Source organism: Equus caballus, chromosome 8 (genome assembly GCF_041296265.1).
Source record: "Equus caballus isolate H_3958 breed thoroughbred chromosome 8, TB-T2T, whole genome shotgun sequence".
NCBI classification, from domain to species: domain Eukaryota; kingdom Metazoa; phylum Chordata; class Mammalia; order Perissodactyla; family Equidae; genus Equus; species Equus caballus.
In genome coordinates, this window is record NC_091691.1 from 12,966,715 (window position 1) to 12,993,443 (window position 26,729).

At 44.5% G+C, this 26,729-nt stretch overlaps 1 protein-coding gene across 1 annotated transcript; it reads left to right on the forward strand.

Moving 5' to 3' along the window:
* Positions 1-16,778: 16,778 nt before the first annotated feature.
* On the forward strand, positions 16,779-26,003 carry LOC138915174 (putative neuroblastoma breakpoint family member 5). The gene is made up of 2 exons (XM_070219902.1): positions 16,779-21,536; positions 23,543-26,003. The coding sequence occupies exons 1-2, from the start codon at positions 21,359-21,361 to the stop codon at positions 23,695-23,697; spliced, it is 333 nt and encodes a 110-aa protein (XP_070076003.1). The 5' UTR covers positions 16,779-21,358; the 3' UTR covers positions 23,698-26,003.
* Positions 26,004-26,729: the final 726 nt, after the last annotated feature.

Consider the following 26,729-nt stretch of genomic DNA (forward strand, 5'->3'; position numbering starts at 1 on the left):
ATCCTTCACCCGCAAGAGGACTGTAGCCTCCCAACTCTCCCCCACCCCACCCCAGGCCTTCATTTGCCAAACCCTGGTCTTGTGAGAGGGTCTGGAGAGTCCCAAGTATAAAAAGCTCCCAAGAGAAAAGTATGTCTAGGCCAGGTCTCCTCATGGAGCCATGGGGTCCCCCTGCTGAATAGGTTCTAGCCCTCCCAGGTCATTCTAGTTGGATACGTGGAGATGTCAAACTTGAATGGAGCGGGGAGGATGAACATAGAAAACACACTGATTAGTACTTCAACATGTAAGCTTGCATCTATATATCCAGTAATCACATGGATTCAGTTTGTTCTATTCTGTTCATATGAATTTTACAATCTGCAGCTTTGCGTTATAATTTGTTTTTTAACCTCAGAAAGCCTTGGACAGGCGTAATACAGGACCCTAGAATTCCACTCCTTGTTGTGTGATCCACTGAGTTCAGGACACCTGCACAATAAGAACCATAGCCTCATTGTGTGAAAGAGCCGCAAACTGGAAACAACCCAAATGTCCATCGTCAATAGAATGGAGAACTAAATCGGGGTATAGTTGGTTAGCCATGGCAACGGAGGAATCACTGATGACTCCTGAATCCATAATTTTTAGTGTAGAAGAGAATATATACTGTATGATTACAGGTTAAACCCAGACCTGTGCGGAGTGCATAACAAATGAAACTATGAAGTAAACGAGGAATGGAACACCATGAACATAAGACTGTGGTTACTGCTAAGGGCAGGGAATAAAATGTCTTTAGGAAGGGGCACGTGTGAAGCTTCTGGAAGTCTCATAAATTGTAGGTATTGATCTAGGTGGGGGTTATTTTAATTTACAGCCATTCATTAAGGTGTACGTTTATGTTTTCTGCAGCCTTCTGCATATTGCGTTATCCAGTTGAAGAAAATATATCATTCTGTCAATGCAGATCATACCAGGAAGCACAAACTGTGCTAAGTGAGCAGTTGGGGTATCTCCATCTGCACAGCACTAGGAGGTGTGGGACACTATTCCATCCACGTGACCCACAGGGGAAGCCCAGGAGGTGGGCCCTGGCCCCAACCAGACAAGTGGTGGCAACAGGACTGGAGGAGACCCTGTGTGACAAACATGGTGCTGGCAACCATAGCTCTGATCTATTGTCCCTGGACCAACAGCAGGTATCTCTGAGGAGCTTGGAATCCATTGCATTCTAGAGCCATGGACTGAGAGGCCAAGCTTTATTGGGGGGTGGGGGTGGGGGGGGGGGACTCAGAATTGTCCTAATTCTTGGGACCTTCTAAGAAGGAAGTGTGTTTGATAACCATGGCAGAGAAGAGGATTCCCAGTTACCCCAGGCATTTTGTGGGTTCATAGGCAAGAGCTCCTCAAGGGCTGGGTGGCCAGAGCATTCCAAGGATGTCAGAGGCCTGTAGACAGGAAATGCCCAAAGGCAGAGGTGAGGGGACAGTGGCCTCCAACAGAGGTCAACAACCTGGAGAGAACAGACAGCCAGAGAAGCAGCAGAACCCACAGAAGGTGGCCTGAGGTTCCCAGCATCAGCTTTCTCATGTGTCCCCAAAAGCTCACACCCAATGTAAACACGTGGCAAAACACACACACTCACTCACAGAGCAACGACAAAACAAAAGGCATTTGCCAGCAGCAACGGGAGCCAAGCAACAGACAGTAAAGACCCTGGACCTGGCCAGTGTTGTTCCTCCCCTGAGTCTGTGGCAGGCCTCATGAAGGGAGCAGGAGAGAACTCAGTGCCCACAGCACTAGATCAGCAGAAGAGCTAGAGTGGCCAATTTGGAAGGAAAGAAAGATTAGGAGAACAGCTCGGGATTAAGACAGCTCTCAGGAAATCCCAAACAGGACACAGCCCATGCACCAGGACTCGGGGTCACATATGACACAGTCAGACCCTCAAAGTTGGAAAAATGATGGGGATGACAAACGATGAAGTACGATTCAGCAACCTTACCCTGAGGAAGCACCTCCATTTGGGGGCTATCTGTGGCACAGCGCATGAAACATCGTTCCCTGCCGCCCTGGCATAGCCTTATAGCCTTACACAGTCCACTCCCAGTCTCTAGGACCCCCTCCCCCAGTCCCTGGGGTCCTCTGCAAAGAAGTTGCTCTCAAATTCAGGCAACCATCCTGGACTCCATCCCTGTGGCTCAGGAAGTCATAGAGTCTGTGACCAAAGGGAGTCTGAACAGCAGCCCCTGGACCTGTCTCATCTGCATAAGACCCGCCCCCTGGCCTGGTGTCATTCACTGCTACTTCCTTCTGACCCACGCACCGCCTCCTGCCCGCACTTTTCCCCTCCCACTCCACCCTCCCGGCCAATGGCAGGACAGCAAACTGAGCAGGAAGTGACGTCATCACCCTCCCGGTTTAGGCCGCGGGGTGCTAGGCCTCATGCCTGGGGATGGCGCTTCATCCGGAGACAACTTTAGAACAAGAGCGCTTGAGGACTAAATCTACCATAGAAGGAATAAGAGCAACAGCAAAAGATTTTCAGGCTCAGGCCAAGGATGTGATTTAGAAATGGGAGCAAGATTTTGAGGGAATAAAAGGAGAAGAAAGATGAACTCAGAAGGTGTGTCTGGTAAGGACAGCCATGAGGAACAGGATTTCCGGGGAAGAAACGAGCAGTCATGACGCTCTCACACTCACCAGGGGAGGGGAGTTGGGAACAGTGTCCCGCAGTTTCCTAGGAAAAGGAAGGGGGAGGGGCCCTGCCCCTTTGCGGGAGGAGACCCCACAGAGCCGGCCAAGTGCTCCATGCCTTTGATGGAGGCCGCCGGTCACCAAAACCGCCTAGAACAGCCCTTGCCACGCGATCCAGCGACATGCACTGCAAAACGTCGTACATCTAAGGTGGGTGGGAGAATGACGTCTTTACTTGACTAATTTCTTCAAGAAATGTAGCTTTTCCGTCTGAATGTGGGCATATGACAGTCCTGTCACTTTGTCACCAACAGAAATTTCTGATTCTTAGGATTTCACACGATGGTAGTGTAGCTATCTCCACACAATTCTTGGACTCCAGGTCTTCTGGCGCTGGCGCGGTTAGACAAGGGAGAAGAGCCCAGGCTGCGGCAGCCTGGGGCTAGAGAGACCTGGCAGAGAGGACCGGCCCCCGCCTTTCGTTGGGTAATAGGTGGGCTGGTTCATCTGTCAGATGAAGGGAGGGTGGTCAGGCCCCGCGAGGGACACCGGGTTTTCACTGATCCCAGGTCCTTTTAAGCTATATTTATCCTGCACGTTCTCTCTTAACTAGATTCTCTCTTCACCTTGTCCTCAATCTCTCGACTTTAAAGCAGACGTGGAAAAATCCTGCCTAAATTCCTAAGGTTCACGTTGGTTACTAAAAGGACTTGGTGGAAAGAATCTGTTTTTTCTTTAAGGGTGAAAACAAGTTGTGGAGTTTCAGAGCCTAGATATCTCACAGAGAACATAACCTTCCTTCCTGAGGCTGGGTGTTTACAGCTGCTCCTCCTGGAAAGCTGGTGTCAATTCCCTTAAGCTAAATCGCCAGGAACACACTTCTTCGTCAGCAAGTTCGGTCTTTTATTCCTTGCAGCCAGAAAGAACACACCCCACGATCTAAGAAAGAGGGCGTTAGAAGGAACGTATTAGAGGATTTGGGCTTTGGCTGGGTGATGTGGGGAAGGATGGAAGGAGGCAGGGTTTGTTCCATACTGAATACTGTTGTCAGCAGGGGCAATTCTATGACTGGACTAACGAAGTAACAGCCATTTCCTTAGAAAAAGAGGAGGATGTTTGGGATTTTGTAGGTTGCATAGTGACCTTGTCTTTGCCTGTGCCTGGACAAAATTATGAGGTAGCCTTGATTTGTCTCATTTTATGCAAGTCTGAGAGTAATCTTGTCTGAGGTTGATATTCTGGATGTGAGATGGTTTATTTCCAGCATGAGAAGAAAATGGTCAGGCTGTGAGTGTCAGATCAGTTCAGGGCATCAGAGGCTGGTATTTTTCTTTCTCTCTGGAAATCCCTCAAATAAAGAACCAGGAAAGAGAGCACCCTGGTCTCACAAGCTTTAGGTGCAAACCTGACTGGGTAACAGTGTGATGTTGGCTAAGTTTCTTGAATTTTCTGTGGCTCAATTTTTCACTTAAAAATGGGTGAAATGGGAGTTCTTCCCCACTGCGTTGTCCTAGGTTTAAATGAGATGTGCAGGGAAAGCATTGAGCCCAGTGCCTGGCACAGAGTAAATACTCAGTACATCTTAGCTCTTCCCAGTCCATCCCCATCTGCATTGTTATTAGCTGCCTTGTTTTTTCAAACAGCTTCAGACCCTTTCAGGGTATGGATGGACCACTATAAATAAGTGTTCTCCAATTGATGGCCATGGACTTCGTTCCAGTGTTTTACAAACAATGCTGCATGGGACATCTGTATATCTATGTCTATGTCTATATCTATATCTATCATTGCTTGTGTAAGTATTACTCTAGCATCTGTCTCTGTAAAGGGAAGTGCTGGGTTTAGAAATATATTTGTACATGTATAGTTTTGCTAAATCCTGCCCTACTACCTTGCAAAGAAGCTTTACCACTTCATATTCCCAAGCATTTAAGAGAATATTCTTTTCTCCACCCTCTTGACAACACTGGGTAGCATCTGTACCTACCATCTATTTTTGTCAACAATTAAACCCTTCTTGAGAGAGTTCCTCCAATGAGTTTATGCTCATTCGTCTGACTTCACCGACATCCTGGCAAAGCTGAAATCCATATGATTTTTCTCTGTTCTCTTCTATGTTATGACTGCTCTGTTCTCTCGGATAATCTGGGCCAAGAGACGTGCAAACATATCCCTCCTCCTGGGTGGATGCTGTTGCCTGTTGGGTTTGCACACTGTCCTGGATTTTGAGGGTGAGGGCCTGGTTCATAGATGAGGTTTGAGGTTGGGTTCCCCTGAGTTCCACTGAGAGAGTCCAGGCTGCAGGGCATTGGGAACTCGCTAACCCTAAGGAGTGAGGTGTCCATGACTGGAATCGAGCAGAAGAACACCTGGAAAATAGAGACCTGTAAGTTGAAATTTTCGTTAGAAATGGAGTTCCAAAAATAGAACTGTTCTTTATTTCTAGTCCGAATAGGAGGAGAGATCGCATTCAATGTAAACAATGTGTTTGGGGAACTTAATAGAGTGGCTGTTCTATTGCTCTCCTTGAATTGGTTCGCCTGTGCCGGGAACTGGTACTTGCTATAAAACCTTGTGTGGTGAGTTCAGAAGAACAAGGAGCTAAAACATGATCTGACTTAGAAAATAGAGATAGATGATGGATTCGTAGAGAATGTTATGGGGAGTTAAGTATCGTGGCCTCTTCACTCTTTTAGAGATTGGGTTGGTCACATTAAAGAGACATTCCTCCAGCGCCTGAAATGCCCTTCATAGTGTCCTTCCTGATACAAGGGTTTGGGAACAGTCATAGGAAGGGGAACACAAGATTTGCACGGCACAAGGTTTTTACTGTGGTTCTTTGGTCTTTTTTAGTTTATGGGCATTAGCATACATGTTTTGAAAATTAAAAAATCAGCAGAATAGAGACAAGCATCTGAATTAGTTTTCTATTGCTGCCTGTTAACAGATTACAGAAACAGTGGTATAAAACAACACACATTTGTTATCTCACAGTTCTGTAGATCAGAAGTCTGGAAGGACAGGACTGGATCCTCTGCCCACAGAATCGATCGGTGTGTCCTCTCCCTCTGAATAGGTCTGATATTGACCCTGTCGGGGTTCTGACTGTCTCCCATGAGGGCCTGCCCTTGCAATCTCGTGCTCCTCTGGGATCCTCTTTATTGACCTGATTTCTCTCCGTCGTGATCTCTTTCCGCTCCCGTAGGCGGCTTAGGAGAAAGCCTAGAACTGTGGAGCCCCAGAACTGACCTCCGCCCTCTCTTTCTCCAAGAGGAGAAGAAAATCACAGAGGTCTTCAGACAGAAATGACCCAGATGAGGGTTGAGATCCCCAGTGATTAGAGCAGAGAGAACCTAAAGGACAGTGGAGGCACTCTAGAAGCCCCGACTGCGGAAGCAGGGTCCTCTTTGTGTCCCACGTCAGGTGAGAACCCTTCCTGGAAAGGGGGACACTTCCCACACAAAGGCCACCTTGGACAAGGGACTTACCGTGCTCCAGCTGAGTCATTCTTGCTGCCCCTAGAGCTTTTGGAGGTTTCCATCCTAGATTGTTTGTTTAATGGTGGGGCTCTTTCCTTGCATGAGATTGTCCTTGGAATTTTTTTCGGAAATGCAGTTTTTTGGGCCTTAACCACAGACGTTTTCAACAAGCGCCACACTGTCTCTGATGTGGATGTCTTTAGCTATGAAGCTGGTGGCCACGGATTGGAGCCCTGTCTACTGCATGATATCTCATTTAATCATCCACCACCACTCTAGTGGTCAATGCTGCCTTCTCTCTTTCACATTCTACATTCTCCTCTATTATACATGAGATAAATACTCTCAAAGAGGGTAATGCAATCCTCCACACAAGCATTCTGGGTCCGTGGTGGAGCTGGTCTTTGACCATCTGACTGCCTTTCCCAAGGCCGTGCTTCTATTGCTTCAACACAGACCTAGGATAGGGTTTGCCTGCAGATGTGGCTGGGACCAGAAGACATCAGCGAAAGTTAGTTATTCCTGGGAACTCTTATTTATCCACTTGGCAAGTGTTTCCTGAGAGGTTTATCTGGCGGGCTCTTGTGGAGGCCCCGGGGAGATGGGGTGGACAAGGCAGAGAGTGCGCCTGCTCTCAGGAAGATGATCTTCTGACACAGGAGCTAGACGTTTCACAGATGATCCCATAAATACATTTTCTTTTTAAAGATTGGTGCCTGAGCTAACAACTGTTGCCAATCTTTTTTTTCTCCTTGCTTTTTCTCCCCAAATCTTCCCAGTACATAGTTGTATATTTTAGTTGTGGGTCCTTCTAGTTGTGGCATGTGCGACACTGCCTCAGCATGGCCTGATGAGCGGTGCCATGTCCGCACTCAGGTTCCGAACCAGTGAAACCCTGGGCCAACAAAGCAAAGCCCGCAAACTTAACCGCTCAACCACAGGGCTGGCCCCCCTAAGTACATTTCAATGGTCGCTGTGATAAATTGTACTTAATACTTGTGTGTGCTGGTCTCGTGCCAACTCGGCTTGAAAACTGCTGAGTATACGTGAGAAGACTATAGAACTGTGATAAAAGAATTGTCCCCAACAAGGTCCTTAAGATATTTTTGTTTTAACAGTGGAAATACTGATGTTTGATCCAGTGTCCCTTCAGATTCAGATGTGGGTTCCTGGAGGGTGTGGTAGGTGCTTTTGCACATGGAATCTTGTGGCCGATGCTTTTGTGGCGCCTCTGCCACCGTCAAGTGGTGAAGGATCCTGGGAAAATCTGCTGTTCTCTGTGGGCCTCAGTTTGCTCATCAGTAAGATAAGGTTGTTATTCAAATTCTCAAAATCCTTTCCTGCTCGGTTTTCTCTAAGTGCATGGAGGAATGAGTTGTGTGTTAAATGTGCCCTGGGAACTGCAGCCAAGAGCCGACCTTGGTCCCTTCTGTGTTTGTCTCCTGCAGGAGCCTCATCAGTAAGATAAGGTTGTTATTCAAATTCTCAAAATCCTTTCCTGCTCGGTTTTCTCTAAGTGCATGGAGGAATGAGTTGTGTGTTAAATGTGCCCTGGGAACTGCAGCCAAGAGCCGACCTTGGTCCCTTCTGTGTTTGTCTCCTGCAGGAGCCTGAGCTGAGCTCACGGGCTGAAAACACCGAACTGAGAGAGCAGATGGAAGAAAGAAAATCAGCAGGTTTGGAGGCTGAGAACAACCCAAAGAATGGTCAGGTACTGGTGGAGCAGGTGGTTGCCAAAGGAGGTGAGAATCAGGCCAAGTTGAGTTCAGAAAAGTCATGGGAAACTGAGGAATGCGTCCAGCATCACCCAGCTCCGCATGAGGAGGCCTGGGCTGAACAGTGAGGACTGGGAGAGCAACTTACTCCACAGTGAACCTGTGCACCTGCCAAGGAGATCCAAGGATGGATCGGGGTTGGTTTCTCCTTCTGGGAAGCACCAATTCCAAGAAGAGGAGGAAGCGACCATGAGGCTCTGGCGTAGACCCCCCAGCCTCCACCTTGGGGCTGCCCTCACACTGGATGCCCTCGCAGTAAGTGTGGGCTTAGAGGGGTAAATGATGTTTGAGGAAAGGCTGGAGATGTCCGTTCTTACGTTAAACAGTTGTGCCCTAAAGCCAGGAGGGCCATGGTTAGGGAACCCTTGCATCTGAATCAGTGATCCTAATAATGTTCTTCTGTATTTATGTTGAGAAAGGCTTCACACACAATATCTCTTAAATATTTGTTGAGAGCTTAATTTCCCCTAGGCTGTGTTAAGAACTTGGAGTTCAGAAAAGAGTGAGATTTCCCTGAGGAAATCAGAGCAGTGAGAGGAAGAATGCAAGCAGACAGTTTCAATACCATGTGGTAGCTCTCGTAAGCTTGGGTGTCGTGGCAGCCCAGAGGATGGGAGGGGAGGCCGAGGACATCTCTTCCTAATGACAGGGTGAACCATTGAGTGGAAGCCCTGAGGACAGTCCCGTCATCAGCAGAGCTGACCCCAGGTGAGTGTCACAGGGCCTAGAGAGTGCAGGGCAGGCTCCTCTCTAAGGATGGGCATCTGCTACATCCTGAGAGAGAGCAGAGCATTCCTGACAGGACATTTGGGACAAGAATGTAGCGAGATGATGATTTGCAACCACTTTGATTCGATCAGTGAACGAATGTCACGAGAGCCTCGTCAGGGCTTGACTCGGTGCTGGGAGCCATGAATACAGAGATGAAGAAAATATTCCAGCTTCACAGAGCTCTCAGTCTAGGAACCAGGAAGTCATGAAAAACGTAGTGGTAGTGGGTCATTGCAGGAAGTGGCCAGTGCTGCCTTGGGATGACCTCGCTGGTTGTCCTTCTCCCCTTTCTGTTTTTTCCAGCAGATAGATGACCTTTCCTGGCCCAGTGACCTAGGACCTCAGCCAGATTTCAGCCTCTCAGGATACAAGCAATCAGGCTCCATGTTGGCTCCAAGCAGTCAACACTACCAATGTCACCAGAGAAAACTGCTGATCTCAGAAGTTACTGTCTATGTCCTGGCCAGCTGGAGAAATAAAGAGGCAAGTCTAACTAGGCTTTTTCTTTCATTTTAATTTTCTTCTTTTATGGTTAATGAGGGAACATTGATTTATAACATTCGACAGATTTCAAATATCCTTCATTATTATTCGACTTCTGTTTCCATGACATTATTCACCACCAAAAGTCTAGAGAATCTCCTCCAGAGAGTGTCCTGGTGACCAACCGGCATAGATGAGTGTCCCAAATATTGGCATGGGCCTCCTTCCTGTGTTTCATTTCACAGATCTTATTTACATAGTAGCCGTATCAAGAGACAAAACAGAGAGATGGACTCAAAATGACTGAACAATGTGTGATTCGGCAATGAATCTCAAAAACTTTCAAGATCCCACTCAGAAAGTGATTTTTCGGGAATACAATCCATGGTTGGTGTGTAGTGTCATGTAGCGAGAGAAAATCAATTGCATTTAGCAGCACTCAGTGACTTGTAAAAAACAACACTTCCCCAAATGACCCAAATGATGACTGTATAGACCAAATAACGAAGAGAGCCACTGATTTCCACTGATCTTACAGAAGCAGGAGGTCCTTCATGTGCTCAAACAAGCTGGGAAAATGGCTGGGTCTCTAGGGCCACGAAACAACACAAATCCCACTGTGGGTGCCGTAAGAAGAGGCAAAACAGATTTTATGGCAGTGGCCGCAAGATGGCAGAGAAAATGGCTTGAGGCTTTTGGAGTCGCAAATGAGTTGGCTCAGAAGAACAGGACATCTTAGAAAAACATGTTTGGCAAAATTTTGGACCCCGTGGACCCTAAATGTTTAGCCCGGGATCTGCGGTCATTCTGTCTAGAATTAGTTCTGTATTCTCTTGGACCAACAGTCACTTTTATAAAGGAGGTCAGGAAGCTGCACATCAGCCCACACACCTGAAATGGAAATGGTGTATTTTTTCAAAAAAGCCAGAATAATAGAGAAGTTATTTCTCATTTCCAAATTGGAGTTTTTGACCTAACTGAAGAATTGACTGCCATAGATATTAACTACTCATGATGCTCACAAATATGCTGACTTAAAGAGAGTATGATAACTTTGATAAATAGCAATGGAAAACAACTGCTTTTATTGTTAGCACACTGTCCTCCAGGGATGTCAGTGGAAGTAGTGAGCGACATTACAACACCTGAACGCCCAACAGGAAACAGGTCAAAGAAGGAGGAGACAGTCAGTCCAATGTATACAATTACGTGTAACGTACACAACTGTGAGTTGGTTGGTAACAAACCAATGGGAGAAGTCTATGTTTATATTGACTCTCGGGTCCTGTCACATGGGCAGAGCATTGGGAAACAAAACATTGGACTGTACAAAGAAAGTCAGTTTGGACACTGCCTTTAGAAAACGATTAAACAGATATAAAGAAAACACATCTAAAGGTGTTTGTGAGCCATGTTTTAGCCCAGCAAGAATAAGCTTTAGGAGAGATCCATAATGACAAATAGATGCTTTGGTCTTTCAGAGACAAGTCGTCTGACCCACTGGGAATGAGACCTTGTGAGTCATCCGGGTGAGCAGGCTTTACATGACTGGCTGGAAAGCTCAGTGACTGAAGAGAGAACTGAAATATGCTGCACACACCAGTCATGGCGTAATTTGAACGGAAGGTCTTTCACCGTCTTTTGGGGGGAATGAAGCTGGCGCAAAGGGACTACAGATTCTGTTGCAGCCACAGGGCTCCGATCCTTACAGACTGATGGGAGTGGACGCCTACTTCAGAGATGGTACAGGAGGCAGTGTCTAAGCAGGAACTTATGATATTTGAGGGCTCTATCTTTGCATAGCGTTCGAAAGATTCTGGCAGGACATAAAGCTGGAATAGATTATGGCAGACTAAATGAAATAACACGGGCGCAGACTGCCCCCTAAATCTCGGAACTGGCGTCGCAGCTGGATACAAGGACAAACTGGCAGCCTCACCAACCGAATGGTCACTCCTAAGGAAGTCTTGCTGATGAACACACAAAACCTTTCACATTCGTTAGTCCACAACAGCCCTCCTGCAAACACCTCCCGGCCGCAGGACTCAACATGGGTGTTGATTATCTTCTTTGGCCTGATGCTAAAACCTCAATTGATCCGAAAAGATTCTTCCGACCTGGCAAACACACAAGTCCCCAAAACTGTGGTCTCTGCCCGATCTGGCTTGATTCTGAAGCATTTGTTTCTAGCAGGATACAAGGTCAATATACAAAAATCTATTTTATGTCTATGTAATTCCAGTGCACAACTGAAATGTAAAAAATAATAGCGTCAAACAAATGAAAGTACAGGACGTTGGTGAAAGAAATTGATGACGACCTAAAACATGAAGACCAATTCCCTGTTCGTGGGTCAGAAGACTCATTATTTTTGAGATGTCCGTTTTCCCCAATTGGGTCTATAGATCCAACCCAAGCCAACTCAAATCTCAGTCAGCATCTTAGGGAGACAGGAATGATGTGATTCTAAATGAATATAAAATGACAAAGATCTAGCGTAGTCAAAACATTTATAAAATAAAAAACAATGTTGGAGGGCCAGCTCTACCTCATTTCAGGAACTATTATAGAGTTATTTTGTTCAAAGCAGTACGGAATTGGTGTAATGATAAGTCAACAGATCGATGGAACAGAACACAGAGTCAAAAAGTAAACTAATACTATAATGAGAATGATTTTTTACATTTTTATTTATTTATTTATTTTTCTTGAGTAAGAGTAACCCTGAGCTAACATCCGCCGCTAACCTTCCTCCTTTTGCTGAGAAAGATTGTCCCTGAGCTAAAATCTGTGTCCTTCCTCTGCTTTATATGTGGGATGCCTGCCACAGCGTGGCTTGAGGAGCAGCGAGGAGATCGCCGCCCAGGATCCGAACCAGTGAATCCCATGCCACCGTTGGAGCACACGAATTTAGCTGCCACACCTCTGGGCCAGCCCCAGGAGACTGATCTTTGGCAAACGCAAAAAGACACTGCAGTGGGGAAAGATAGTCTTTTCAACAAATGATAAAGAATGATCTTTTTCAAGCTTTTCAACTAGTGGTTATTTATATCAACATGAAAAATACTTAAATAAATAAATAGAATCCATGTCTCCCAGGATATCCAAAAATTAACTCCAAATAGATAATAGATCTAAATGTAAACGTTAAAACTGTAAAACTTCAGAAGAAAACAAAGAGGAAAATTTTTGTGACTTTAGGTTAGACGAATATTTCTTAGATTGACACAAAAAACAAAATCAATAAAAGAAAACATTGAGAAATTGAATGTCAGAAAAATGGAAAACATTTGCTTTTCAAAAAACACTGGTAAGTGAATGAAAAGTCAAGCCACTGTGAGTTGAAAATATTTGTAACTCACTTATGTGAGAAAGGACTTATACCCAGACTACACAGGAAGTCTTAAAACCAAATCATAAAAAGGCAAACTAATTTTAAATTGGGTGGAAGATTTGTATAGTAATTCTGGAAGTAAGCAATGTAAGCTATCCATCTTTCATCTACTTTTGTGAAATTGCTTTGATAATTCAAGATGATTTGCGTTTCCATATAAATTTCAGAATCAGCTTGTCAGTGTGCCAACAAACCTGCCGGAATTTGGAATGGGACTGTAATAGAGCTGTGGATCCCTTTGGGGAGAATTGACGTCTAAAGCATCTTGAGTTTTCCAATCCACAACAAGTTTCTCTCTCCATTAATTGAGTTCTTTAATTTCTCGAAGTATTGTTCTGTAGTTTTCACTGGACCTTTCTTACACATATCTTGTCTGATAAGATAATGCAGTGAGAGAATTGGTCAAAAGACTTGAGGAAATACTTCTCAAAAGAAGATATGTTAGTGGCCAAAAAGCAAATGAAAAGTTGCTCAACTCTGTCGTCCGGGAAATAAATTCATCCTGCAATGGTTCCCATTCCCCATCCATCAGCATGACTAAAATTAAAGAGACTGGAAATACCACATGTGGTGAGGGTGCAAAGCAACTAGAAATCTCTTGCACTTGTGGGAATGAAAAATGGCACAACCACTTGGAACAGCTGCACCACAGGTAAACACACACCAGTCACGGAAAAGCCGCTCCACTCCTAGGTGTTTACGCAATATGTTCACACAACAGTCCGCACACGAATATCCACAATAGCTTTATTCATAATGGCCAAAACCTGGGAACTGCACAGATGTCCATTAATAGACGAATGTATAAATAGACACGATACAGCCGTACAAAGGAATACCCCTTAGCAATAAAAAGGCATGAACTGTTCATGTGTGGAGTAACGTGGATGGATTTTAAAATCATTACGCTGCATGAAGAAATGCAGACATAAAAGAGTACATGTATGGTTCCATTATATAAAGTCGTTAAAAATGCAAACTCATCTGTAATGACCGTGTTGCCTGGGGCTGGGGGTTGAGGGAGTGATGGACTGCAAAGGGGAGCAAGGAAGGTCACGAGCTAATGGAAATGCCCTGTGTCATGATGGTGGCAGTAGTTTCATTAGTGTATAGTCCGTCAGATGCATTTAATTCTATCCTTTAAAGTGGTGCAGCCTATTGTACCTAAATTATACCTCAGCAGCGTTCATATCATAATCGGTTGTATTTCTCCATTCTAGCCATGAGTTACTGAGAAAACAAAATTCAGTAAAACAGTATAAAGATTACCATCCACAATCATTAAATGCCTTAGAACACATATAATAAACACCCCTGAAAACTATTACTGAGAGAAATTAAAGAAGATCTAAATAAATCGACCCAAATCTATGAAATTCATAGACTGGAAGCTTCAATATTGCTAGAATGACAGATCAACATTATCCCAATTAATATTGCAGCAGGCATTTTTTGGGTAGATTTTCAAGCTAATTCTAAATTGTATATGGAAGTGAAAGTACCTAGAATAGCGAAGACAACCTTGAAGGAGAATTAAGTTGGAGGACACACTCTACTACATTTCAAAATTCACTTTAAAGCTATAATAATTACAACATTGTAATATTGGTGCAAGTAAACACAACACAAGCAAATCAATGTGAAAGAGTCAAGAGTAAAATATTTACCCACATACACACGCAATTATTTGATGTTTTTTTTAAAATAAAGTCACCAATACGTTTCACTGGGGAAATCAAAGACTTTTCCATAAAAAGTGTTAGAAAAAATGAATACTTATTTAAAAATAAGTTAATATGAAAAACCACGTCCCACCGTACATTGAAGTTAATTGGAGATGTGAAAGTTAAACCTATAAAGCCTTTGAAAACAATTGCAAATATTTTCATGAACCACGAAGAGGCAAAAATTTCTTAGGCACAATACCCAGGAACTCGCTATAGATGAAAAATGGATCAAAGTGGATTTCATAAACTATCGATTCTTTAGCTTATCAGACATGAGTATTTAAAAAGTGAAAAAGCAATTCATAGACTAGGAATAATTACTTGCAATACTTATATCTGATGAGGAACAGTAAATCCTATAAAGTCAGAAGGAAAATTACAAACAACCTCATTTATTAATGAGCAGATTAGAAAAGCCACTTGGCATAATAAGAGAGTCACTTGGCCAGTAAGCTTTGGAAAACCAAGATGGCAAACCACTACACAGCCTGCAGGATGGCTAAAATTAAAAAGACTGAGAATACTAAGTGTTGGGGACTACACCAGAGAGACTGGAAGTGTCCTGTATTTGGGGGGAAATGTAAAAGGATACAACTCCTTTGCGAGAGTCTGTGTCAGTTTCGACCCTTTCCCCAGGCAATTCTGTTCCTAGGTGTATGTTCCCAGGAGACTGGGTATCTCCACAAGTGAATGTCCCCACCAAAACTTATATATGAATATTCACAGTTGCTTCATGCATAATAACCAAAAATGAATCTGTCCATCATTGGAAAAATGGGTAATGAAATTGTGCTATAACCATAAAAGAGAATATTTCTTGGCAAGTAAAAAACCAAATTATTGACATGGTAGCCTGTCAAGATTGAACCTCCAAACCAGATATTGAGGGAAAGAACACAGAACGAAAGAGAGATACCGCATCATTGCATTTATATGAAGTGCAAAAATAAGCAAAATTAATCTATGGTGAGAGAATGCAGTTTCTCTGTGGGGGATGGGTCTTGACTGGCAGGGAGTGCGATAGAAGTCTTGGGGGTGATGGAAAATGTTCTGTTTCTTGGTCTGGGTGGTGATTACACAAGGCCTGTGTATGCTAAATTCATAGAGCTGTACTCTTAAGTTTTGTGCATTTTCTTCTAGGTAAATTATACCTCAATAAAAAAAAGTTAGCAATGAAAAAGAGGGATGATGACAGAGTAAAAAGAGTGACAAATGACAGAAAATGGATAATAAATGTTGGACGTAAAAATAATAAGATTCCCTTGAGAAGGAACTCAAAGCAATGGAACAGAAAAACACTGAAAAGTCTAGTTTAACCAAAAAAGATAATGAAATTTAAAAGTTCTAATATTATTAAAGTGACACGCTGCTACCTTGGGAAAATCACCCTAGAACCACAAACACTGAGATTATTCCAGCAAAAGTACTGCCAGTCAGTTTGACATCATGGTACGAGGCTGACTTCAAAGGCCAAAGAGAAATGGTTTCTAGTGCTCAGTCCTCTGCTCACTCAATGTGTGATCTTGGGAAACTATGTCGTCTTTCTGGGTTTTCTCAGAAGAGGATAAAACCTGACTAATAGCATAGCTAGAAGGACCTGCAACTAGAACATACAGCTATGTTATACAACTGTGTACTGGGGGGGCTTCGGGGAGAGGAAGAATGAAAAACCTGACTAACAGGCTAGTTCATAGGATTAAACACGAACACCCGAACAATAATAGGCCCTAAGAACATACGTGACTTTGAGTCCTCCTTTACTCACCGTAAATCTGTAGCCAGAAAACTATGGGCAGAGAGCACATTAGTTGTTCTTTAAAAACACTTTTCCACCATTTCTGGAAAGAAGTCGTGGATGCAGTAAAAAGAATTGGAGAGGAACAAGAGCCTTTTGAACAGCCATCCCCAAACCCTGAAGTGCGGCTCGTTTCCATCAGAGACCAGAGAGGAAAGTCTTGCCTAAGCCCAGCCCCTGCAGTCTTCCCCGTCTGGAGGGGACTGAGGGCGTCCACTCTAGCTCCAGAACAATCAGGGCTCCCAAGGGTTTCTCAGAAAAACAATCAGTTGCTCCACTCTAAAGATATTGAACAATTTTTGAAACTAGGAGAGGCCAAGGAGACGCTGAAGCACATAATCAGAACTCTCTCCTGAATCAATGCCAGGATGTCAATAAATACCATTTCCCAGATCTCTGTTCTTTTTTTTTGTTGAGGAAGATTAGCCCTGAGCTAACTGCTGCCTATCCTCCTCTTTTTCCTGAAGAACACTGGCCCTGAGCTGACATCCATGCCCATCTTCCTCTACTTTATACGTGGGATGCCTACCACAGCATGGCTTTTGCCAAGGAGTACCATGTCTGCACCCGGGATCCGAAGCGGCGAACCTCAGGCCACCGAGAAGCGGAACATGCGAACTTAACTGCTACGCCACTGGGCCGGCCCCCCAGATCGCTGTTCTAGTACATGGATGCTCCATCGGAGTGGTGGGCAGGCCTGTGAATATCAATCAAGAAGGATATAAATGTATATCAATTTATAGGAATCAAAATTCAAAAATGTCCCCCTATACTAACCCAGGAAAGCTCTAATTCAAAGCAGTGTGTTGAAAAGAACAGAGGTTTAGATCTTTGTGACCTTTGATTAGGTAATGATTGCTGAGATCTGATGGCTAAAGCAAAAACAATCAATGAATAAGTAGATCGACTGGACTTCACCAAAATTAAAATTTTCTGTGCTTCAAAGGATGCTAACAAGGAAGTGAAAAGACAACCCACAGAATCAGCGAAGACAGCTGCAAAACATGTATCCAGTAAGTGTGTAGTGCCCAGAATATTTAACGGACACTTACAATGCAACAGTAAAAAGACAAATAATCTATGAATGGAAAAAGCATTTGAATAGGCAGTTCTCCATATAAAATGCACAAATGGTCAATAAGAACATGAAAGGACGCTCAACATCGTTAGTCATTAAGACAATGGAAATCAAACCCACAATGAGATACCACTTCACAACCGCTACTATGATGTATTAAAAGACAGGAATAGCAAGTGTTGAGGAGGATGTGGAGAAACTGGAATCCTCGTGCATTGCTCGTGGGAACGTAAAATGGCACAATTGCTTTGGCAAACAGTTTGTCACTTCCTCAAAGTTAAATATAGAGCTGATGTAGACATAGCAATTCCACTCCTAGGTATACATCCAAGAGAATTGAACACATGTGGTCACAAACAAACTCGCACATGAACATTCATAGCAGCATTATGCATAGCAGCCCAAAGTAAAAACAATCCAAATAGCCATCAACTGATGAATGAACAATATGTAGCATAGCCATAAATGAAATTGTATTAAGGCATGAAAATAGTAAAAGTACTGATACATGCCAAACCATGGGGCAACCTTGAGAACAGTATGCTAAGAAGCCAGACACAAAAGACCACATGTTGTATAGTTCGTTTTAGAAGAATTGTCCACATTCGGCAAGTCCATAGGGAGAGCAGGTAGAGAAGTGGTTGCCAAGGGCTGGGAGAATGGGAGAATAGGCAGTAACTGCCAATAGGTATGGCGTTTCATTTTGGAGGTAATGAAAACATCCAGAGATTAGGTAGTGGTGATAGTTTCACCACCTTCCAAATAGACTGAAAGTCACTGACTTGTACACAAAATGCTGAATTTTACTGTTTATGAATTATGCCCTGATGATGATAATAAGGCAGCAATGTGACTTTGCACAGTCTCATGCCCTGTATTTTCGTGAAACAATGTGTCTCAAATTAATAACCAGTGGCCAGAATATGATGCTGTTAGCCTTTTGTGAACAATATATTGGATGAAAAAATTAAACTCGGGAAAATTTTGGTAGCAATGAGGTATAGGCGAAGAAAGTACCTCCTAGGGAAGACATGACCCGAGAATGAACTGGAAAATGTGGGAAGAAGATTTGGGGACAGAGGGGGACTACCTGACCCCTGGCTTCAGCCCTTACAGCCAGGAGACCTTGGGCCAGTTACACACCCTCTCTGTGCCTTGGTTTCTTCATCCGCAAACCAGGGAAATGTAATGCTTTCCTCACAAGTCGATGGTGAAGGTTAGAATTAATAATGTATCTGAAATAATCATCCCCAAACTGTGAGGAAGGTCGATGACAGCAGTGGGCCCTCAACCTGTTTCGCATCTGAGCGACTTCAGCAAATCCATTCCATGCCCCACCTCCGCCCATTGAATCAGAATCGCTACGAGTGAGGACTGTGAACTTGATTGGTACCAACCCTCCCAGATGACTCTTCTAAGGATTGCCCCCCCCCGGGGCGGGAAACACTGAGCTGTGTAAGTTTTACCCAAAAGACAAAAGTAGGACAGAGCAGAGCCACAAGGACATTTCCAATCTGTTCTCTAAAGCAGAGGAGGAACTGTTGGAGGACCCTAGAATGGAAAGGGACCTCGCACGGCTGACCCCGTTTTAACCTCATCCAGTTTATGGCACAGACACAAGCCCTTGGGGACATACGCCTGAGGTACCCCACGGTCCACCTTGAAATAGTGAAAGCCCTCATTTCAAGTCCCGCCTTGCTTTGAATGGAAGTTAAATTTACTCTCTTTTGCTCATGGAAGGGACCAGTCTTCCACAAGCCTTTTACCTTACCAAATTTAATCATATCGGGATTAATGCAAATTTCAACAGAGAAGTTTCAATGAGAAAGCCTTATAAATATTCTAGCCACTCAACAAGAAACCAGAACATTAGCAAGTTCAGGACAGTTCAGCCCAATAGATCACAGGCACTGAGACATGACTCCTGACCTGAGTTACAGGGAGGTCATCTTTCCTGTCGTTTGACATCATGCCGACTAATGAGGTGGGAAAGCAGCTACCCATTCTCAGATCTGGGTCGCTCTCGCCTCCAGACTGTGCCTGACGTCCTGACACCATAAGCATTTCAGGGAGACTCTGGAAGAGCCCAGCCGGCACTTCTGCTATTGGACGTGCATGCAGCTGGGTTAGTAGGACAAGGGAGCGCTCTAGAAGCGAAGCCAGGTCACAGAGAGAGACAAAGAGCACAGTAAACGGGACAAATGCAGGATAAAGACAAATAGGTTTCTCCTACTGTTCCAGAACGCAAAGCAATCACTCACTTGCTCTTATAAAAAAGAAGCGTTTGTCGTATTTTTTTCCATTTTTAATTTGGCCAAGTAAATTACTGAACGTCCCCTTCTTCAAGTTTTTTACTTTTTGCTTATGGACAGTAACATTACCTGAAACGATTATGATGAAAATAAGATGCCGTTCTATGTAGACAGCGCTTCTTAGCAAAATGCCTGGCACAATAATGCTGAACAAACTATTACTGTTATTATGATTACTATAATTAGCACTGCAAAACGCTCCTCCCCGTGACTTCAAGTATGTCATGTAACTTTTGCGAGCCTTCCGTTTCGTCAGTTTTAAAGTGAAGGAATTTGACAATTTTTTCTTTTTCCTACCGAATGTCAGGTCCCACAAACACCAGAAAATAGATTTCTTTAAAGCCTTTGGTGGCTCTCACGCCGCTATCATTCCACAGCATAGGTGGAGGACGGCGTGGGACGGGGAGCAGATGAGCTTCCAAAAGTGGCTGATCTACACCTCCATCCTGCACTGTGACGGGAACGCTGGGCCGCACGTGCTCACACCAGTTGCAGCCTTAACTCAGGCAAGTCCAGCAGCTAACCTGAAGAGGCCGATGCCACAGCGGGCCTGCCAAGTCTCAGGCTCACAAGACCCAGTTGGCATCGGATGCTGAGAAGGTCAGGAGAGGGTTCAGGGCATCGTTTTTCAGGGCATGAGGACAAGTCAAAGAGATCTATCGAGCAACGTTCCATGAAAACTGCCCTGGATCCCTGTCTGTTCAATATGTAGGGGAACTGAGGGAACGTAAAAAGTAGCGTCACGTTTAGAAATCTTTCCAAAAGAATGAGCACGACATGTATTCCGGGAAGTATACCTGAACTATTTTAATCATTCTGACAACTCAGAAAGAGCTCTTGTGGTACTTGAATGAGATCCGCGAGTGAGAAATATGACATATGTTGTTTAGTGACGTTAAAAGCATCCTCATCAAACATGTGAACAACATTTTGATGAACAACATCCAAAAAGCAACCGAGAAATAGAGGACTTCGGGAGGCAGGCGTGTTCAACTTGACTTAACTTGCTGCCCCAGTGATGGAGAAGCTGCCAACGTGACACAAGGATACAGCAAACGGAATATTTAGAGTTTCAGGACAGAACACATTTTTTTAAATGAGTTGTTCATTCCTTTATACGATACTCTGCTGTTGTCCTACACTTTTTAATGGATATAGAAAAAACGGTAGAAGAACATCATCATGAGAGTCGAAAAATTTAACATCTTTCACTTGTGGAAAAACCTTAAGCTCTGTTTGAAGTTAAGGAGAAGGTTGGGTGACTTCATGACAGCCCTTAAGAAAATAAAACTTGTTGGGAAACTATTTCTGCCTTGATGTTTTTGTAAACATACAAGAACGAACACTGAGAAACTGTTCCGCTTAGATATGTCTTGGAAAGAAATATTTGGGTACTATCAGCACAAGGGTAGACACCTCTTGAGAGTGGCTGCTGAGGGTGGCCCCATCGGTGGTGACTTTCAGAAGAGACCAGGGGGCCTTGTGTATCCTCGCGGCCTAGGCAACTGGAAGGCAGGGGCTCCTAAGATTCCATGACACCCCCCCCCACCTTCCAGTTCTGTTATTGCAACTCCAGACCGTTACCTGGCGCGCTGGCTCCTCCCTCCGTCACTCGTGTTGGAGTGTGGGCTAGAGGCAGTGCCTTTGGCTCTGAGCTCTGGCGTCTTGAACCTTGTTTTGGGGGTTACAGACTCTCAAGTGCCGTGGGGTGTTGATCACGTTGTTGCCAACAGTAAGTTAAGAATTCCTGACTCCTCACCCCTCAGTCCTCATTGAACCTATTTGCTTTCACTTGTTTTTAACCCATTCTGTGTTTGGGTCTCTTCTCCCCAGTCCCTGCCCTACCTCTTCTGCCCCACGTCACCATGGCAGTTTCTCTTGGCCCTGTGTCTGATCCGGGGGCCGAAATGACCCTCCTGGAAATCAACCAGGAGCTTCAGTCCCAACTGGAACAAAGCAAACAGGACTTTCGAGACCTCAAACAGAAGTTCCTTGTCTCTGAGTCCACTGCTTACATCCTGGCCAACGAGCTGCAGAAATACAGTAAGTCCTACAGGGTCATGGTCAGCAGAGGGATGAGTGACCACCGTGTTCCCCTAAGAAACTAAACACTCTCCAGACCTTTTCTTCTGTTCCCTGAGGCAAAACAAACTTCATTCTGACCACGGTCCAGGGAAGGTACAAGTGGGTATTTTACCCTCAGTTTGCTGAGCATGGACAAACCGAGGCCCAAAGAGTTGAGGGACTTTTCCAGATTGGCAGTGAGGTGTAGGGTGGGATTAGGTAAAATGCCAGTGACTGATTCCTGGTGCAGGCACAGCACTGCGTGTTTCCCTCTGGAGCAGGCTAACCTGTTTCTCCCAGCATCCTCCGTGTACGGAATGAGATCCTGCAGCACTCTGGCCTAAGTGTCCGGGACTAATGAGCTCCATCAGTTCAGGCTTCTCTGAGGTCCCACTGGCAAAGCTCTGTGCTCCTTACACTGGGGAGATGGGGTGATGGTACACACCGGGGGAAGCAGGTGATGTTCCCTGCTTTACAGGAGCCTGAAGATGAGTGTGCTCCTCGCTGACACTGTGGTATCCATGAGTGACGCCATCCAGACAGAGACGACCCTGCTGAGCGGGAAGCCGTGCTTCCTGAGCACAGGCTTTTCTTTCTGAGGCCAAGGAAGCCACTTTGCCTCTTGGGGTGAGGTAGAGGGTGTCTCTGGGGAAATGAGAGAATCCGTACCCCCTCTTCTGTGTCTCTCTGAGCTGGTGAACCTTTGGTGATGCAGGACTGCCAGCAGGTCTGGGTGACCTTGAGGGTCTGGGCTGTGAGACATGGCCCAAGTGAGAATGACGCTAAGTGGGGGTGGCCACCAGCCCCAGTAAAAACTCAAACCAGTGTCTGGGGCAGGCCCTTCCCTCCCACAGTCAGCCTCGCAATTGGAAGCTCAATCACTTGTTCTGTAAGAGGGGGCTGTGGTGACAGAAGGGATCGTGAGAACAGGGCCTCGTGCAAAACAGAGTGATTAGAAGGGATCTTGACGACTCTGAGTCTGGATGGGTGTTATTTTCCAATAAACCATCGTGGGAGTGGTTAACTTAAAATGACTGACGCAGAGAAAAGTAAACATTGAAACCTGCTATTTAAGAAAGTGAAGAGATGAGGTTTTGAGAAAGGACTAAGTTTTCCTTACAGCTTTTTTTATAGGCATAACATAACTGTAGGAAACAAATTTTGAAGATGATGAAGAAGAAAGATGTCACCCAAGATCTTGTGGTGAGGTAACACAGTGCATTGGTGAAGACTGAGCTACTCTTCCTGGGCTCAGATCCAAGCTGCGGCTTTTTCTGAGCCTCATGGTTTCCTCCTCCGTTAGTATGGCGCTGTCATAGTGCCTACTTGTTTGAGCGGTTGCAATGAATCACATGAGTTATTTCTGTAAAGTTACCAGAACAGTTCTTGACACACCGGAAACACTATTTATTAGTTCTTTCTTGTACTACTTGGAATTGAAAACAACTTCTTCAACAGCCTCTGCCTATTTCCTTCAGGGACTGATGGTTATGCCTTGTATTTTTCAGAATTGCATTCATATACATTTATATTTCATCGTGAAGGTACTTGTCCTTGAAATTCTGAGCTCAGAGGACCCAACAATCAGTAGGCCCAGGGGCCTTCCCAAGCACACAGGGATCACTACTTCATGCCGCTGCTTAGTGTTTTACTCAAGAGGCTGCAAGTCTTGGTAAAGTGGCCCAGGACTCGGGGTCAGTCTCAGGGCATGTGAATTCTGAGCTTGAAAAATGTCAGCTAATCTTGTCTGGTCACTTTCTCTGCCTTGGAGCTTCTCTTTGCTCAGCTCTCAAATGAGGAGTGACCAAATGCTGTGTATTTGGGAGGCTGAGAAATAGAAGGTGGAAATCTCAGTGGAGAGCCTGGTGCTGGGGTTCTATCTGCCTCTGAGAGAAGAAGATGGAGCCTGCCTCCTCCCTTGCAGGCAGTGAACACAGCAGCATGGCCAGCTTTACACTGAGGCCTGCCTCTCTGTCTTTCCTCAGAGTCTGGAGCGTGCAAAGACATCATTGAATCGGTGCTGGGGGAGAAGCTGCAGTTCCAGGAGGAGAAGCCCACAGAGAAGTCAACGTTAGCGGAGAAGCTCAAGCAAGTGGGGCTCTGTGCTGGACGTGTGGTGGGAAGTTGTAGGCATCTCTGAAGGGGGCAAGGAGCAACTCTGGACCAGGAGAATGGCCAAAATTTTCATGGCAGCCACATGCATCCCAATTTTGCATAACACCATTAGAGAACAATAATTGGTAAACTATGGACTCCAATTACTCAAAGGTTCCCTGAGTCTTTTTTTAAAATAAAATTTATTGAGGTGAAATTCACAGAACCTAAAGTTGACTAAATTCGAGTGAACCATTCAGTGGCATTTAGGACATTCAGGATGTGGTGCAATCACTACCGCATTTACCTTTAATCACAATCACCTCCTGACTGACTACAGTTTGTCAGACTTTCTCTGAAAAAAAGCTGTCTTTCTAAAGGTTTTGAGAAACCTCCAGACTGTTTTCCACAGTGGCTGCACCAATTTATATTCCCAACAACAGTCTAGGAGGGTTTCTTTTTCTCCACCTCTATACGGAATCTAGAAAACAAACCAAACCAAACAAACAGACTCATAGACACAGGAAATAAACTGGTGATTACCAGAGGGAGGAGGGGTTGGGGGTGGGTGAAATGGGTGAAGGGGATTAAGAGGTACAACCTTCCAGTTACAAAATAAGTAAGTCATGGGGTTGGAATGTAGAGCACAGGGACGGTAGTCCACAATATTGGAACAACTTTGCATGGTGACAGTCTTACATCTATTTCGTTTACCCGTTCTCAAGAGTTATATTTACATCGTCCACAAAAACCTCATGAGACATTAAACAAAATCAGCTGTTATTCTAAGTTATTACTCTTGTTGACAAATTTTGTAACAGAGAACATGAGCTCATTTGACGAGTAAACCCAGGCTGTATGTCTGCATTATATCCACTGCCGATAACTCTGAGAACATGTCTATTTTAAATCAAACCAGCACACTTAAACAGGCTTTGATTTCCCAAAGTTCATTTTAGATCCTGTTAAATAGCTTTGTCTTTCAGGAGGTTCTGTATATTAATTAAAGACTGTGTTCCGTTCTAAGAGATTTTCAATCCTGTCTTTGAAGGGTGACCCCTCAGGTGGACTCATCTGAAGCAGAGGTTCCCCAGAGTGGCCATTATAATTCCAAATTATCTCAAAAGTTTGCCTATTTTCAGCTGTTTAGTTTCAGATCAGGCATTTTGGGGGAGTTGAAGTGGCAAATCTCAGTGAGAGAAGAGAAAGCAGCATCAGGCTTGGCTTCTGCCCTGGCATGTTCAATTATTTAACCATTTTTCTCTTAAAGAGGCAGTAAAATATTTCTTATTTTCTTTAGAAGCATCAAAAGATTAAAATAGGCTTCCTGTTGTAGCTGGCTTGTTCCGATTGCATGTATCTGTTTGAGTAAACTGAAACTGCCTCATTTTGGCCATTGTGAAGTGAGAGCTCCTCTGTATGCTCGATTTGCAGAGCCTGAAGGGTGGGTTTATGAGCTCTTGCAATATCAGGCAAGGGACACGTTCCCCAGCGACACATAATGTTTATTCCCACTACAGAATCCGTAATGCAATGCAGCAAAACAGATGTAATTGTTTTACAGAAGGTCTATTTACATACACCAACTTGGACAAACCTTTATCTTTATTTTTTCAACTCTTGTACCCCTAATTATAACTTATATTAGAATTTCACTCACAAGTTTTGGTATTACAGTGTTATGTAGGGAATGCATTCTCAGCTAGGCATAATATTTAACCCCAAAAAAGCATCCAGGCAAAGTTGACGTAATCTCCTCATGTAATATTAGGGTAAACACTTTAATCTTTATACTTGTACCAACCTGAGCAGCCTAATTGTTGCCCCAAACAAGCGTTGATAGGTTTCTCACTGTGATTTCTGCCTACTTTTAAAATTTTTTTCAAACTGGAAGAAATAGAACAAGTTTGTCTGATATTCTTGAATGTTGGGGGCCAATCTGGGGTCCCTTTAGCCCATCGAACCTTAGGCAGTGTTTTAGTCAAAGCTTCATTTTGACTGTATTTGCGTCTGTTCTATTCACCCTGCTCTTTCTTTTTAATGACTAAAGATTGCCATCCTGTTGGAGTGAGTGAGTTCTGTCACTCTTCCCTTCTTCACTTCTCTTTGTTAACTTGATGTTTCCATTTGCATCTGTGAGACCACAAGAAGAAGCTGAGACCCCAAATTTGATTATGTTTTTGAGATTAGTCCTTGTATTTTCCTTTTAATTTGGTCTTTCATAGGTACCAGTAAAACAGCTCTTTATGAAAAGAGCTCTCTAAAAGTTTTCTAACTTAAGGATCCATTGTTTGGCCATCTTCTCTCCAGAGTTTCAAGAATATTGTGGTCAAACACTGTCACAAAAGAAAACCACCCGTTTCAGACATTGGCTTCTAACTATAATTAGACCATCTACTCAGAATTAACCCCAATGGGCTCTGCTTGGTGACAGACAGCATGTTTCCCATTCCGATACACAGCGACAGAGAGACACTCAGATCCAGACACAGAAATACCAGACACCAGTGAACCAATTCCCAGATGGAGGGTAGAAAGTCCTACAACTGTTCCCACTCCAAATGCGCGCCCAGACGGCCCCTCCGTGAATGGAAAGGACCCAAGTTGGCACTTCCGTGAACGGAGGGTCCCCAAAAGAGGGGAAGGAAGTTCATGGGCATCTCTGAGGCAACTTACTCTATTTCAGAGTCCATCGACTTCCCAGAAGGAAGAAGCAGCAAACAAACCAATCTAGAATCTGTTTCCTCACCATAAGAAAATGGGCCTAGGGTCAGTGGCTCCGAGGCAGATGGAAAGTACTGAGGGCAGTCCCTAGGGCAAATGACCGAGGTGGCTGCAGGACTGCTTCCCAGGAAATCCCAGTTGGCCTGGGGCCATGGACCCATGGGCAAGAGCCTTCTGGTTGGCTCATCAAATTTTACCACCTACAAACATCGGTTCTTTACCCGCCACACAAGAGGGGCCCAATAAAAACTGGAACACCAGGCTTAAGGCAAGGAGAGGGTTGTTATTTCGGGTGACATGAGCCAGGAGATGAGAGGGAGCCCTCACATTTGTCTCATTTCATCTCGTCTCACC